The sequence below is a fragment of the Heterocephalus glaber genome, unplaced genomic scaffold (genome assembly GCF_053883595.1).
Source record: "Heterocephalus glaber isolate CG9 unplaced genomic scaffold, H.glaber_assembly_v1.0 deba00001429, whole genome shotgun sequence".
Lineage (NCBI taxonomy): Eukaryota > Metazoa > Chordata > Mammalia > Rodentia > Bathyergidae > Heterocephalus > Heterocephalus glaber.
Genome location: NW_028258294.1, coordinates 21,737,940 through 21,755,707, shown reverse-complemented (window position 1 = coordinate 21,755,707; position 17,768 = coordinate 21,737,940). Strand labels below are relative to the sequence as shown.

The following is a 17,768-nucleotide window of genomic DNA, read 5'->3' as shown; positions in this document are numbered from 1 at the left end:
TTTAAATGTATGTTATATAGGTGTACAAGACTGGCATCTATCTGTATGTAGCTCTGTAGCTTTTTACAGAGATATGTTTCCATTAAAAACCTTTTCATTTCATGATGTCGAGAGACTGTAATGAAACCAGCTATTCACTAACAAAGTGACTTAACTCCCAAGCCAGATGAGCTTCTACTGAGGATCTGAGATTGAAATTTTCCCTCAGTCTTATTAAGTATTGGCAACTCCAAAGAGGCGTAAAAGAATTTTTACATTGTTTTGCTAAATATATTCCAGGATAGGGATCAGAATCCTAAGAGTCTTAAAGTAGTAAGGGAATATACCTGTCATCATCTTCATCTCTCTCTCTCAAAAAAAAGGGGGGAATCTTACTTTTACTTGAACAAGTCTGATGTTGGGAATCATAAGCCAAATTTCCTCTTTTTGGGGGAGCAATCAGTTTTGATGTTATAAAAATCTTTCACTGTGCTAACCTGAAATTTAATTTTGTGTCATTTCTTCAACTCAACAAAATATATTGTTTTTAAAAAATAAATTTAAAATTATGAGAGCTTGTGCTATATAGAGGTATTTTCAACATACCTGGAAATATCAATGTTGTCAAAACTTTAGCATAAAAGAATCATGGAAACTGTTAGTAAGTTTTCAAAGGAAACTATACTTATACTGAAAAGTATTTTTTTGTTCATTTCCCAGAAGAGCACTGGAGAGTCAGAAGATCTCAGTCCTAACTTCAGCTGTGGGACTGTGGACAAGTCACTTAACATCTCTAGTTTATAGTGTCTTTCCTATAATAAAATGACATCATAAGAGGGTTAAAAGGAGCAAGTAAAAAATATATGTGGAAGTGGCTTGAAAATTACAACATTTACTATTGGCATTATTGCTTGACTTATTAAATATACTGATCAGTAATTTTTGTTGTCCTATATGAGCCAAATTGAAACACAATCTCTTTTTTTTTGGTACTGGGGATCAAACTCGGGACCTTTCACTTTTGAGGCAGGCAGCAGAACCACTGAGCTAAATCCCTGGCCCAACACAATCTTTTTTAAGTGAACAAATTAACAAAGTAAGTGAACGAATTAAAATGAAATGTTAACTGACTATTTAGCTTGTTCAATATTATCATTATGATATCATTTAATAGTAACTTTCCAGCCTATTCCCTTTATTTTTTAGTCTGGGAGACAATTTGAAGTCAGCTTTGTTTGAATGCTGTTTACTTCTGTTTACCTCTGATTAGCCTCAAGTATAAGGCAAAGGTTAAGGTAGTATCTTAAGACTCTGAATACCTGCTTTCATTTTGTTTTTTTTTATGCTTTAAAAAATCATTTTTTTCTGTTAAAAACACTGTAAATCTATAAATCACTGTAAATCAGTTGTCTTTGCTAGAATTGCTTTGAGTGTGTGTGTGTGTGTGTGTGTGTGTGTGTGTGTGTGTGTGTGTGTGTGTGTGTTTCTATTTGCAAAAGGAAAAAGGGATTTTGAGGGCTGGGTGCTCATGGTGTCTTTCCTTAGTTACTAATGAGAATTTGGTCTATTACTGCTTCAAAGAGGGACATTCAGAAGCTGCAGATCTTTCAGCACCAAGTATTATAATTGCCAGGATTCAACTGCAATAAAGATCCAGGATGTAGCTCCTGACAATTTTTATATCTTCTGTTTGTGAGGCATCAAAGGAGAGGAAGCCATATACAGTACTCTTTTCTTTCCTTTGAAAATGAGGAACTATTTGTGTCACATGTTTGAGTCCAGTTTAATTCCAATTCCAGTTAACTCTACCTAGTACTTAGAGAAAATATTGAATTTGTAACATTTCTGTAAAATATTATCTGTGAGTCAATTTATTTATTAGATACCTCAGAATTAAAAAGCAATGAAAGTTAAATGAAGTCTAGTTTATTCCAATAAGTTAAGGTATGCTTTTGTATGAACAGTGGTATTTTAAACTCATAGAATTCTCTAATATCTCAATAGTGTACACTTTGAAAAGTGGAGTTAGCATCTTTATGCTTTTATTTTTTCTTTATTGTTGAATCATATGATACTAAAGGAATATATTGAAAAGATTTCACAAACTTTTTGGAAGTGTATTTCAGTCTGTGTGTATTACTTAATGATGGATTTTAGATTTTCAAAAAGTATGGAATCCGTTCATTTAAAGAAACTATTTTCAATTATAAAAGACTTCTGATATTAAGGATGATAAATGATGTGTTGATGGTATTTCTAACTTTTGTCACTGTAATTATTATTTAAAATATTTTTACATTCAATATAATACTTGTTTCCAATAAGACTCAGGGCCATAGCTAGGTATTTTGGAGAGTTGAACAGTGATTTTTCTACTCATGTGTTGCCAAGTGTGTATGATACTGTATATTTGTGGAAAAGTTATCTCAGAAATAATTTTATTCTGAAAAATAGAATTATAGGGCTGAGTTTTTGGTGGGTGGGGGGAAATAAGCCTTGAAATAAATGAGCCACAGCTTCTTATCCCCAGTTAAATTAAAATGCAATATAATCCTAAACCAGTCATTACTATTTTCTAGCTCATTCTAAATGACTGTCAAGCTACCTTCTTTTTCTTAAGTATGAATCATTAATTTAGCCCCATATTGGCTGATACTATTTTTAGAGACAAAAGTGAATAATGTTTAAAGTTGTGGAAGAATGGTTTTCTTTATACAGTCCTATGCTGAAAGAAATGGATAGATTTTTCATTTTTGAAGAAAATCCTTATTTTTTATGACCTTAAGTAGATGTTGATCATTAACATAAAAATGCATTAAAGCAGCATGGAATAGAATTCTACTAAAGATTAGATTACATTCACGTTAAAGTGAGCTTTATAGTATTTTACTATAGGCATTTGGAGTTTCATGAAAAACATGACTATGTCCGTGAAGCCCTCCAAAGCCATTTGTATGAGTATGAGTATGTGTGTGTGAAATATTCTTCATTTATCTAACTATTGGAAATATTTTTTACTCTCTCTTCTTTCAATCCCTCCCTGTTCTATCTCTATACTCAGCTAAGAGTGACCTGAGGTAGGGAGAGGAAGGAATCTACTGCAGCATGATTATAATGTCTGTCATTTTGCCAAACTGTTCAGAGTTGTATGAGTTCCGAAAGTTATGATTTCCCTGAGCAGCCTGTGCTAAGGTCCCTAGGTTGTCACCTTCATGTTGGAAGGTAAGTCTGGAGAACAACACGAAACTTGTCACTTGATCCTTGTTGATGTTCTGAGGATAAATTAAATTTACTTATAATCCAAATACAGACAGCTTTATAATTGTTAACTTCAAGAGCATTTACTATCTAGAGAAGTCATGATGCTATACCCTAAGGTCCTATAGTAGAGAAATTTAACCTGACACATTTATTTAGAAATTGAATCATTACTAAAAGGACTCAAGAGCAGCTTTGTAGTCATGATAGAAACTATTATGCACAGCAGGAACATAAACTCTTTCTTTGAGAATTTTTCTTCTTTTTTGAGACAAGGTCTCGCTTTGTGTTCAGGGTGGCCCTGAACTCACTTTGTAGCCCGGGCTGGCCTCAAACTCATGGCAATCCTCCTGCCTCTGCCTCCTGAGTGCTTGGATTACAGGCGTGTACCACTATGCCCACCCTGCAATGAGAATTTAAATCTTGTTTTGGAGAATGCTGAGTATGAGGGAACAGAAGTGAATTCAATGGCAAGGGAACACTATTGAAGCTGTAATGCATCAAGGTGATCTGGCAGTGCCCTCCTGCATACAAAAAGGGTTTGCCTTTGATCTAAATCACCCCTCATGATGACATTATGTCATGCCTCAATGTTCTTTCCTGTTATGGGAGTGCAGAATTCCCACTCTGTCAATTCATTCTTGCCAAGTGACCTTGGGGATGGCGAAAGTCTCACATGAATAATTTCTCTGATGCAGGATATTTGTTCTGCAACTAAGACTTGAATGTCAGCAACACACCTATACCCTGGGTCACAATTCAGTATAAAACAACAGCTCTGGGCATCTTGATACATACTACTCTCCATCTCTTCCTTGCTCTAGGATTTCAGGTTTCATAAATTTCTCTTCCATATGTCTTTCCAAGTCCTATCCTTTTGTTAGTAGAGCTTTTCTGATATTTTGCTTTCACCAGCTGATTCATTAGAGTGTCTTAGTTTTGCCTCTCTCTAGACCTTAGCATTGGCAGAACCCTTGGGGAGGACTTCCCTCCAGTTCCATTGTTTTATAGTTTGAGTTCCAGTGAACTCTTATCTGGGCCCCACCCATCATTACAGAAAGGCGGATCCAAATTCGCAGAATCTCTACACTTTCACTTTGTTCTTCTCATGTCTCATTTTAATATGACCACTACATGGGGACAACTGCATCTGGAGACCATTCCTTGAAGTGGGGTGATCTGTAATAATGAGTGACATAGTATGGATCCTATATGGCTACTTGTCATATGCTAAGAGCAAATACTTAAATATGCTACAAATGTAGAAGTAAATTTATCCAGAGCTTTTTAGTGCATTTATTATGGATCAGATTATGAGCTTTGGCTTTAGATACACCTTTATGGTTTCAAAATATATTTGGCATGTGGATGTCAAGGATACCTGACTTAGTGGCAATAGTTTCCCTGCTCATGTAAGTTTGTGTTGCCATGGAATTAAATTGAATTGTATGAGATACATATGTTCTTTCTGGATATTCTTATTTTATAGGAAACGATTGTCATATTGTCTATGAATTGATTGCATGGGTCGAAAGAGCAACAGTTTGGGATTCTGGCTTTCCTTATCCTATCAGAATTGGGATCTAGTTTTAGATTCCTCATATCAAGTTGTAAAGGCTTAAGTAAACTGCTAAGCTTCTTTGTAGCAATTTTATCTTTTTAAATTTATCCTTCTTAAAGTGGTAAAAACTAAAATGGCCACAAATTTCCCATTTCTCAGAAAGGTTACTAAAATACAACTTCTAAGTGGAATACTGTAAAGAACAAAAGACTAATATTGAAGTGAGAAACTTTTCAGTCTGATGTTTCCTACTTGGGGAGCTGCAAAGCATCTCAAAAATGAGCAACTTAAAAATGACCTGATAAATTCTCAGTTGCAAGCCAGCAATCATTTATTGAGTTATTTGCCAAAGACTGAAAGCACATTAGCTCAGCATTATTTTGAGAAAAAAGGCAAAAATGTATAATGCCTGATAAGTATTAGAGCAATGCAGAAAAAGGCAATATTTGTTTGTTCTTCATGGTGAGCTGTAACTTTTATCATAAAAAATTACCAGAAAGAAGTAAATTAAAAACCTGGAATTTCAAATGATAATGAAAAGTTTTATGCTTCCTATTGTGCTCAATACCTGGAAAGAAAAGAATAAAGTATACAGATTATATTGTGCAATTATTTTCCCTCAGGACCCATATAACTTCCATACCTTCACCATGTGACAGCTCAGTTTGTGAATGAAAAATACTTGGTACCCATCATAAACATTAGCATCTTTAATAACAAACTAGGCAGCTGTTTAAGCATATTGGCACAGGGGGGATTTGTGTGTATTTGTGTATGTGTAGGTTAAGAGGTGTGATGTACTTTTGTTGTGCTTGACTAATCTCTAGCCCAGTAGGTTACATTTAAAATATGATGGGAACACAAAAGCCAAATTATCTGTGGCATCTTTATTTTTATTTATTTATTTTTTTGAGATAGGCTCTCACTGTGTAGTTCAGGCTGCCCTTGAACTCATTATACAGCAAATCTGTCTGAATTTGTGGCTATTCTCCTGCCTCAGACTCTCTAGTGCTGGGATTACTGGTGTGTGCTCCCACACCTGGCTAAGATTAAGTAATCTTTAAGTACAGTTTAAGCATCTTTAACATCCTTTAATAAGAAAATGGAAGATATTCTCAGATATTTCTCTCCCTAATGATTAATATAAAAAATTGTGTGCTAATTTACTGCAATTCATTTCTGGAAGATGGAAAAGTTCATCCATTTGAGGGCAAGTAATGCTCAGTAATGTTAAATACTTAGTCTCACGTTTATGTAGTTTTAAATTTTTCTAGTGTCTATATTAAGGAGTAAAAGTTAACTTGTTTCTAATTATTAAAATATGGATTATATCTTTATTCTCACACACAGTGTCCAGCAAACATAATTTGGCTCATGGAGAACTCCACTCATCCTGAAGCAGATCTAGATATGGGCTGATGGTGAGGCCAGAGGTTTTGTTAAATATAGAAAGAGAAGTCTAATGAAAGATGTAGTATTTTCTCCTCTTTTCTAATACTTCTTCCCCCCTGCTGTGCTATTGCTGGGTGGCTCTGAGTTGCTCATTGTAAAAGAACTATGATGGGTCTGGTTTCAAAGGATCAGTTCCTGTTGGCATGCATTCTTGCCAGTGGGATTGCCAAGTCCAACTGGCTCTCATTTTCTCCAGAGTTCACCCAGTGATGCAAGTTCTATTGGAGCTATTTTCCTTTGAAACCATTTTCTGGTAACAATATCTGTCTTATTTTAGACAGTCCCTCAAATAACTTCAGAAAAGGCAAAGTTTGTATGGGAATTATCACCATGAATAATAAAATAAATAATAATAAAAATATAAAGTATTCAGGCTTACAAGGTCTAGGAGAAGTTCTCAGATGAGACCCACTACTTTGTTTCCTAAAGATATGCACAGATGCAAAATACTATTACTATTTAAAAAGGAGTATTCTCTTCTAAAATACTCACTAGTCAATCTATATTAACCAAATTATTCAGTATAAACACCTTCTAATAGTTTTATTTATTGCGTTGTAAAGTCAATAGAATAGTAACTAGTACAGCATAGAAAATTTAATAATGTTGATAATATTTTAGTAGCAAAGTGTATAATTTTATACTGTAAACACTAAAGTACATGTAGAAGACATCTACTGTTGTAAATTTATATAATGAAGTTGATAATGTTAACAGTATAGTAGTAAAGTCAAAATATACTTCCCCCTCATCTCAACTTTACCTTTCATTATAATGCCATGTGAAGTGTATATTTTAAAGCAGTTTTACAAATTTAGCAGCTAGAAGAAGCCTCTTACAACTGTTTTGGATTGTCAAGGGGGATGAAAAAGGGATGAGGAGGAAGCCATAGTATTGATAGAAGTATCTATAGCACTGTGTATGTGGAAAGAAACTTCATAGAAGTAAAAAGATTTTTAAAAAAGGAATAAAAAGATCAACATATCTTACATTGTTCTGTCACCTTAAGAATGTATGTCAAAGTACAATAAACCAATAATTTCTGGCATTTTTATTAGCCATGTATAACTGATAGCTCAAGGGTTTTAAGTTTTCAGGTATATGTCTAGCCAACATTAGTCTGAAACAGTCTCTCTGAACTACAAATATCTCTGTATATCATTCTTTACCATAGAAATTCATGCCAGTGATCACTGTTGTGGTATGTTCTTAAGCCCCATAACAGATATGTTCTCTGTGATAATACTGATTGCATTTGTTTTAAAGTCTACAATAAAGACCCAAGTTCTGCACTTCCATCCTGATTGTACACTGTACTCTTCCTGCTTTCAGTGGCATTTATCCTGAAGCATTTTGAATGAACTTCAAGACTTGGAAACTTAAAACTCCACTGATCAAAGGAACATTGACGTTCACTTGTCAGCCTTCTCTGGTTAAGCTTATGTAGAAGGCAACATTACTGTTTCCTTTCTCTTAAACTCTTACATTGTTTAAGGAAGCAAAACAACAGTGTTTGTGAGAAAGGTATAGTTGATGACAATGAAATACACATTTCTTACCACATCCAGAGCAATTAACCTAAAGACCTGGTCAGAAAAAGATCTTATAGGAAAACAGACTTAAGTCTCTACTGAACTGAATTAAGACATGTTTCAAAGACACTTCACATGGCTGTGCCCTCTGTATCTCACTTTAATGAATGCAATTAATTTGAACTTGCTTCTACATGCTAAAAAATTTATCCAGAAGATGCCTATTGGTTCTTCTTTATATTAGTTGGCCTCTTTTGAAAAAGAAGAATCCTTATATGATAAGAATGATTATTTAAATCTAATGAGCCTCATGCTTAGATGACTGCGGGTTTGGGGAGTGAAGAGATGGAAGGTAAGGTGAATGCCAGTTAGCCTTCAGTGCTCTTTGAATGTTCTCAGCAAACAGTACAAAATACTGTCGTTTTGGCATGCAGGGGCCAGCTTGCTCAGGAAACTGTGGTATATACAAAACAAAGTGCATAAACAAACTCTCCATCCAGGAAGCTGAGTTGAACAATTGCCTCATTAACAAGATCCAGGGAAGGACAGGAAAAGAGGGGGAAGCCAATGGATGATTATTATACAGTTCTAGACAGACGAAGCCCTTCAGCGTCTCCCCAAACAATCCCTGTAGTGTGGATCTGACAAAGTGGCGCATTTAAGAGGGAACTCTCTTGCCATCAATGGGAGTCAGACGTACCCATATCTTAGGGCCAAATTCAGTTTCTGGAGCTTGACTTTATCAGTAGACACAAAACAGAGGACAAGGCAGCTACATCCACAGAGAATTAATTAAGGGCAAAAGAGACATCCAGTGAATATAATCAATAGACTGAACACTGATCTACATATCAGCCATCATTGCTTTCACCCCTTCTTTTTCATTTAAATTATTTACACTAGGGTACTCTGCTAACTACTACTTCAACAGAAATTTGTCAACTGACCTCATTGAAAGTATATATTTTTCGTTACTACACAGTGCAAAACTATAAAGACTAAACATCCTGACGCCAATTTAAGTTTCTGAATGGTCAAAATGTTTTTGGGTAAAATTCTATTATAGATGATTTATTAGTTTGACTTTCTCATTGCATATTTCTTCAGTTTCAAATGGGATGCCAGTTCAAATAAATCAGACCAAAATTGCCAAAGTCAACTGCCAGCTAGTCTTTACTGGATAGTTTTCCCAATGACCTTTTAAAATTGTCTGTTTTCTAACGTACTGTAAAGCCTCCACTAGTTATTACAGTGTTGCTTGTAAATGCATAATGTTGCTTTAGCACAACCCTTTCAATACTAGTATTTGTTTCTATATATCTCTTAATCCTTCCCCCACCCAACACAATCTCAAATCACATTGCTGTTCCCTTTTTGAAACCAATGAAAACAATCGTGTGATATGTGTATTGCTTTCATTTGTTCTGAGTAGCAACGCAAGTCTCATTACCTTCATTTTTCAGTGGCTTACCAGAGACATCAGTTTTCAAGACCAGGTTCTTGGTTAAGTCCTTTAGCAAAGACTCTGATTTCCTCTTGAATCTGTGCTTTGTGTGCATCTCTCCTAAGCAGCACTGAGACCAGAGTAATCTGTCAGTCACCACTTGCGATGGGCTCTAGTCCCATCAATTCAACAGCAGCCTTTATTGCTTAAGGAAAATAGGAAATTCTGCCTCCTGGACACAAACATGTGCATTTTCTATGTCCAGGACCAAAAGGATGAAAAGGGCAGATTTAACCAATATTTCCGTAAGAATGAAAGTCTCACTTTTAACTCACATGTGGAGTGTTTTACTTATAAACCACATTTCGGGGCTTATTTGCAAACATATTTGGATTGCCTTGGGTCTAATTTTACAGATTTACTTACACCATACTCCCTTTGAAGAAGGCAGGAGTGTGGTGTGAGTAAACACTATAAAACTAGAGGCTGTTTTCCCCTCAGACCTCAGTTACTTTCATAAACAGAGGTGATTTCAAAAGTTAATGCAATACAACCTTTAGGTAATCTAAAATGGAATGATTCCATAACAAATAAAACATTGAAATGGGGAAAAAAAAGCAGTTTGTTAAGAAGTTGATTTCCTCTTACTCAGAAACTAGCAGCCAGCCATAATTTTAAAAATAATGATAAAATATAGAATTATTACTGACACAATGACAGTGCAGATGTTGGTGGCCAAAAAAAATTGATGAAATATACAAGCATATGCTACTCGTGTTTTAGGCCTGCTGGAAGCAGCTAGTGTTCAACCAGTTTGGTTTTTATATGGCCTTCAAAGATTAATGTCAACTATGATTATTTTAAAATTTAAAAAATTACCTGATTGTTGACCAAAATATATGAAATGGATTAAAAGAAAACAAACAAACAAACAAACATACCATGTTCACACACAAAAGAAAATAATTCTCTTGGGGACATCAGGGAAGGTGGAATACTATAACAACACATGTTATATTGTTATACTATTCCACCCACCTTAATGAGGAACCCTTGGGCGTTGCTACTCCATAGCCTTTTGAATCCAGATTTCCTCCCACTTTCATGGTGTCACAGGGCTTTCGCTGCTCAATGTATTCATTCATAGTGGACTCCAGAAGGAAGGCAAATTTGCCCTTGGATTTGCGGACACGAGCTACTCCCTCAGCTGTAGTCCTAGTGAACACCGATGGCTCTGCTGATCGCATGTAGGTCCACATCTTTTCATACACTGCTATTTTTGATCTCTGGAGGAAATGAAAATAAAATTAAATACAGGAAAAAAGAGAACAACATGTTAATACTGACTGAGGCAAGATAAGGACAAAGGCTTTTAGTATCTTTCCACTGCCCTTTAATTCCCATTTGCCATGTAGTAACATAATAGTAACACAAGATTATTTTTGTAATAACTGGAAAACTGTCCTTTAGAACAATTTTAGAAAATCACTGAAATGACAGATTTTGAAAGTGATATTTAAAAACGCCTTTACCTCTTGCAATAATAATTACCATAGTCAACTGTTTAAATAGCAACTTATTATTTTTTTAAGTGTAGAAGGCCATGAAGAATGTTGAACATATAAAACCATGTTTTGCATCATATTCATGATACACTGGAAAAGGACCAGATAGGACTTAATTTCAAATTTGTAAAGTTCTTTTTAATGCTGTATTCAAGTTACAACAAATAAGAATTGTTATTTTTATTATTTTTTCATGCTGCAAAGTAGGAGGTTTATAAAAGTTCAGTTCATATCACATCAGTAACTGAACACTGAAGAAGGCAAAAAACTTGGCTATCATTTACAAACCAAATATTCACAATAGAAGAACCAAATTCTAGGTCAGTCAAAACTTTATTTAACTTTTTCTGACAATCTCCTGACCCTAACCAAGAAACTTATTTCTTTTTATAAATTACTTCTGTCTACCTGAGCTCTATATATGTTACTCCCACTACTTAATTTGCCCAGGTCCTTTTGCTAGTATTCCATTGGGCTTAGATGTTTTTCATTCATATATATATTTTTAATGTAAAAATATATTCAAATGAACTTGTGTTTCCAAAAGATTTATTTAGTAAGTTAGAAAAGCCCTAATATTGTTTGAATGACTCACATAGACTTTTATAATTACATTTATAATTTCTTATATTGATCCAAATCAAAAGTAATGGAGGTTTTATGTGTGAACCTAATTCTGAATAGCATGCATATTTATTATATTGATCCTCCTTTTTGTCAAATAGAGTCCAATAAAAATCAGTTCCTTAATAATCCATAAATATTTTGAATAGCAAATTAGAAATATATATTTTTGGGCAAAGGCAAATAATTCAGATGGACAGGAAAAAAATTAATAAAAGTAATTTTCAAAATTCTGATTTCAAAAGATGGGAAAATAGTAATCGATAAACCTGTGATAAACCACAGAATGATTCACATATTTGAATACCAAAGAAAATGTGTATTCAAATATTGACAAATGTCAAGATGGGAAATAGATAATCTTTATTGTCTTATAAAATGTTTCAATGCTATGGACACTTGAAAAATACCTCAGAACATAGAGATTGTGATGAGTGTATGTGCGTGTTTGGGTATCGACAGGTTACAGAAATCCTCATTTATGAAATTGTATGCTAACACTAGATTCAATTCAATTTCAACTACAAAGCTTCTGTTGCAAAGATTTTATGTGCTTCCCAGCCAAAGGAAAGGTTCAAAATGTCAGCTACAGGATCCATTAGGGAGGCCAGGCAGTTAGGGCTCATTCATTTTACCTACACATAGAGTTCTGGTGGCTCACTTCTCTAAGCAACCTCACTCTGATCTTGAGTGCATCTTATAAATCCTCTAATACATCCTTCTCATGTCTCTTTTTAAAAAAATACATAAAAGTAGTGTTCCATTCCAGAAAATCAACTCTTTTACTTTAAATGACTTCTCAGAATTATTAACTTTCTGGATCATGTGATAAAAGATTGTTCTTATATATCTACTGTGATGATTTGAATTCAAATAAGTGTTAATAAACAAGTCTTTTAGATATATAATCACTTTTTAATATATTTATAAGTTGAGAGTTTCACTCCAAAAGGTATATGGTCCCACGTATATTGTAGATATTACTATGTATAATATGTTGAAAACAGATAAAATAAAATCAATATGAATACTGAAAGAAGAGAGCAGCAAAACAAAACTAGCATAGCAAAATGGAAAAAGAGTATTTTTACAGCTTAGTACTTGTAGGCCATTGATATTTTTTTTGAGTCCATTTCTGTATTACCATATTAATGTGAGGAAAATTACTGATACATTTGTTTAACTATATTGAGTTATATATAACTTAAACACAAAAGAATTTGATTCAATTTTTTTAAAAGGTGGAAAAAATGTAAAATGTGGGGCCGGGGATTTAGCCCAGTGGTTTCGCCGCCTGCTGTGCAAGCTCAAGGACCCAATCCCGGGTACTAAAAAAAAAAAAAAAAAAAAAAAAAGGTGGAAAAAAGGAATCTGTAGGGTAGTTATGCTAAATTTAGGAGGCCATAGGAGCAATAGAAAGTGTGAAATTGAGACTCAGTGGAAAATAGAAGAAAGATGAAAGCATCGTTTTTGAGGAAAAAAATCATTGTGGTTTGTAAACATGTTAATGTTTAAAAATTCTGATTCTGATTTCAAGGGGCGCAACTTGGATGTGATCACTTACACATGGGGAAAGGATGAGGGAATCAAGAGGTGAAGGACTGAAAACAGTATCTCTGTGTTATTATGTGAGGCTGCGAGACAGTGCTTGCTATGGGGTGAGGGCAAGCAAATATTTATGTATCTGATGAGACTGGCTAAAGGAAGAAATTCCTGCAGACCCAGTGAGCTCATAAACACAATGACAAAGGAATTTTTAAGGCTCTAAATCTTCTAAACCTGATTTGTATCTATGTACAAGGCAGGTGAGGGAAGTAAATATGCTCAAGGAAATAAGCAAAGAAAATAAAAATCATTAATTTTTGTAATTAGAAAATCAGTCCCTGATCTATATTGTGAAACTTAACATTTAGGAAATTCTGATTTAAAACACTATTTTATTAGATAAAACATTTTCTGCAGTTTTAAAAATGTGCTATTCTTTTAATTTCTCAAAAAAGGAAGAATTCTCCTATACCTTTTAATAGAAACTATGAATAAATATCACGCATTTTAGTTAATGTTTACATTGCTACCAGGTGAATTCCTTCTTTCTTCTGGGAGCTTATGCAGCAAGTCTGATGTTCTAGTGAGAGCTCATCAGTGTGTTATTTGATAATATGCTAAACCCTGAGATAGTAATCCACCTCCTTTATGCATTTATGATTTCACTGATGACTGGAACAGGCACAAGATAAAATCTGTGTTGAGATGAAAATCAGTGTGTTTGAATCAGGTGTATAATGTTAAAGTACCTAAACAGCAAGGCTATCATTAAGTGACAAGTACAGACACTCCTTAAATGACTGTGTTTGTGCTTAACAAGGTGTGCAGAACATGAAGTGAATCAAGTTTCAGAATGGGGCAAAACCAATGCATGTTGAATTCAGATGTAAATTTCCCCCATGGTCTAATTCTTTTTTTTTCCAGTTGATTATAACTGCGACATTTTTTTCACGTGCCCAGTGTAGGTCACTGCCTGAGGCAGCTTAGTGGAGGTGACAGATGTGCCATTAGTATGCTCCTGTGAGAAAACATTTTTGACAAGTACAAAAATAGCCTTCACGTTCTGTTTCCTCAGCCCATCAGACAAATGGTTTATTTAAACCAGGTCATCATGTACGGTAAAGGAGAAAGGGGAATCTGGTTGGGAATGAATGAGATTTTTTTTATCAGAAAACCCAAATTTATGCATTGTTGAAAGTATGCTGCCAAGGGAAATTATTTCCTTGTCCCATTAGGGACCAGAGGGTTCTGCAACAATAAATACTTATACTTATAAAAATCTTCCAATTTAAAAATTGAGGTTGAGTAAGAGAGAAAGGAAACAAGGCCTAATGCTTGTAGAGCGTGTATTGAAGATTCTAAATTTAGGAAGCAGCCATCATCATTCCTACTTTTTTTATCAATATATTCTCTTATCTACCTCACCAGTTTTTAGAACTTGAGCAGCTTTTTAAAAACTTTATAAAGTTTAGAAATAAATATTTTCAGTATACTTGATGCTAAAGAGCTTCACAGTGAGTTATTTTTGAAACATTTTCAGAGAATCAACATGACATTTCTTTTTCCCTGTATTGCACAAGGCAGAATGATAAGCCTGCAAATATTTCCTTTATTAAATGACAATCAGTCATCACTTTTCAGCAAAATGCAAGTGATAGTAAAAACTTACATTCTATTTTGATACATATACAGAATAGTTTCTAGGTAAAATCAGTAAATTTTGCCTATTTACTTCTGGGTGGAAGCAATTTCAAAGTGACAGATTTTCAGCCATGTACTGAAATTATGTGAAAATGCAGTACAGACTTATGTTTCTATCATTAAGTGTGGAGCTGAGGATATGCTCACTAAGATAAAAAGAGTTCAATAAATTAACTGTATTTGGAGAATATTTTTAATAAAATACACTGTCATGACAGAGTTTTAGAAACATCTACAAATATTTTTAAAAGTTTATACATTTTAATTTACATCTACTAACAGTGTTCCAAATTATTGACAATTATGATATTCATTGGTTTCTTTTTTAAGCAATGCCCAAGAATGGGTTCAACTGAATTTCTGAGCAATTTTTTCTTGATTTAGTTTATATAAACATCTGTAGTATATTAAAATCAAATCTTTTTAAAGAAGGACATCTTACTGAAATACAGGAACATAAAATTTAGAACTGGCTTAAGGAGTAGCACATTATGTTGTTTTTATTTTTCAAGCCGAGTGAGAAAATTATAAATGTATATATTTAAAGTGAAAATGTAATCTGTAAAATATTGTTTATAAGTATGAATATTGAACAATCAATACTTTTACATAAAAGATTAGGAAATGGTGAAATATATCATGTCTTCTAAGCCACTGAATATTCCGGTCTTTAAAATATTGATGCCAAATATAAAATGTACTCATTATTATCTACTTCAAAATTTATGAAAGTATCTCTGGTTACTTTTTCAGTTTCCAGTTCTGAAATCACAAAATGAACTCTTTTTCTGTGATGAGACAGTATCATGTATGTGTTTCTGGTTTTAAAGAGAACCAAAATAGAAAAAGTGTTCATTGATCAGAAAATTCAAACTTGGAACAAACTAAAAACTTATGTTCTTGCTGCTATCCTCCTATAAGAAAGCAAATATGTTGCTTTAAAAATAATTGATACGAATATATTACAGAATAATGTATCTCATAAAAGTAGTAAATCTGTTAGTTTTGGGTTTTAAATGAACTCTTGAAGTCATAGATATAGGTAAGGACTTTCTGAACAGAACCTGGTTGCACAGGAAATACTGTAGTACCAAGAATCAACAAATGAGATCATATCAAATTAAAGAACTTCTGAATAGCAAAGGAAAAAACCAACAGAATGAAGAAGCAAGTGACAGAATGGAAAAAAAATTGTCAGCTATTTCACAGAAGACTAATATCTAGACGATATAGAAAACTCAAAAATATTAGACACCCCCAAATAAAAGCCCCAATCCAAAAATGGGCAAGTGAAATAAATACATACTGTATAGAAGAAAAAGTACAAATGATCAATAAATACTTGAAAAAATGCTCGATATCACTGCTCATTAGAGAAAATGGGATATTTATACGCAGTGGAGGACTACTCTGCCATAAAGAAAGATAAGCTTGAGTTATTTGTTGGAAAATGGATGCACCTTGAGACCATAATGTTAAGTGAAATAAATCATACACACAAGCTTAAATATTGGATGGCTTCTCTTATGTGGGAAATCCAAAGAGTAAAATAAAAGATAATAGGAAGTAATAGATCTTTCTCAAAGAGGAGGGGAATCAAGAGGAAGAGGGAGGATGAGAGAAGGGAAGAAAGGGGGATGAAAAAAGTGAACTAAGATGTGTTATATACAGGTACAAACTCCACACAAGGAATGTAAGCATTATGTACTGGAAACATGCACAGAAAGAAGGAAAGCAAGGAAGAATGAAAGAAAGAAAGAAAGAAAGAAAGAAAGGAAGGAAGGAAGGAAGGAAGGAAGAAAGGAAGGAAGAGAGAAAGAAAGGAAGAGAGAAAGAAATGAAGAGAGAGAAAGGAAGAGAGAGAGAGGAGAGGGGAATCAAAGATGGATGGAGGCAAGAGGAAGGAGAGGGAAAAAAGATGAAAAAAAGGAATTAAGATATATTAGCTACATGCACCAATTCCCCATAAGGAATATAAACATTATATACTACAAACATGTACTACTGAAAAGAAAATAGCAAAGTGTGCTCTCATTTTTATACTCTTGCCCCCAAACACACATAAATCCAATCTTGTCCAATCCAGTATTATCATAGCACCATCAACCAACTGGAAAGCTTTGGAAAAATTACATTATAAAGTTGCTTTAGTTACCTTTTCACTGTTATTATTCCTTACAGAAGGTTTCTCTTGCAGTGTAAAGAAATCAATTAGCATTTTCAAATTAAAGTGATTATAAAATCCAGGAAGTATTAGTATTAAACATAGCTATTACCATTATGTGTGCGGAATTTATAAAGGCTAAAGTCATAGTATGATTCTTGGGAAAACAGCCTGAATTTCAAAATTATGAACATATATTATCATTAGTTTTTCCCTTAACTTACTCTAAAGAATTCTTTCGTTGACCCTGAATCCAGTGTTCCATAGGCAATTTCTGTTTGTTTGGCCAGGTCTTCTGCGCTTTCTATGGGGGAAACCATTCGCTCAACCGTCAGGAAAGCAGCCAAGTTAGCAGTATAAGATGATATAATGATGAGGGTAAAGAACCACCAAACACCTCCAACAATTCGGCCTGAGAGGGATCTAAACATGAATAATATAATTCACATTTTCCTTTCTTTAACCAACATACAGAGAGAAGAGATATCAATTTCATTTAAGAATTCTTAAAAATAACAATTGCAGGGCTGGGGATGTAGCTCAGTGGTGCCGAGCCTGTCTGGCAAGCACGAAGTCCTGAGTTCGATCCCCAGTACTGGAAGAAAAAAAAATTGCAAGCATTGTTTTTGTTTTCTGAAAATCTACTTAAGAAAGATTTTAATGTTTCTGTATAATCTGAAGTCTTTTATGTTACACTTAATATATGTGGCACTGAAAGTATGAGAACCTTTGTTTATTTATTGTTTAATGGCAGAAATGTGGAACTTAATGACTTTTCTTCAGATAGAGAAGAGGAACACTTGATTAAATTCATTATTATCCTATCTCCCTCATATTTCAGGCTCTCTGAAATTAGGTTACAGCCTAGGGTTGATGAGATAAAATATAGGGTCATTGTTTCGTCTCTTAGTGGTACATAAAATAGCAGTACATCCGGACAATG

General features: G+C 33.9%; 1 protein-coding gene across 10 annotated transcripts in view; it reads right to left on the bottom strand.

Moving 5' to 3' along the window:
* Positions 1–17,768, bottom strand: part of Gria4 (glutamate ionotropic receptor AMPA type subunit 4) — a 364,899-nt gene that overhangs the window by 33,162 nt on the left and 313,969 nt on the right. For all 10 annotated transcript variants that reach the window (XR_002386758.2, XM_004856477.3, XM_004856476.4 and 7 more), the window contains 2 exons: positions 17,050–17,248; positions 10,265–10,512 (listed from right to left, as the gene is read on the bottom strand). Coding sequence is in view for 9 of the 10 variants with exons in the window: in XM_004856477.3 (XP_004856534.1) it covers positions 10,265–10,512; positions 17,050–17,248 (447 nt within the window). In the remaining variant the exon portion in view is untranslated. The remainder of the gene's footprint in view (positions 1–10,264; positions 10,513–17,049; positions 17,249–17,768) is intronic.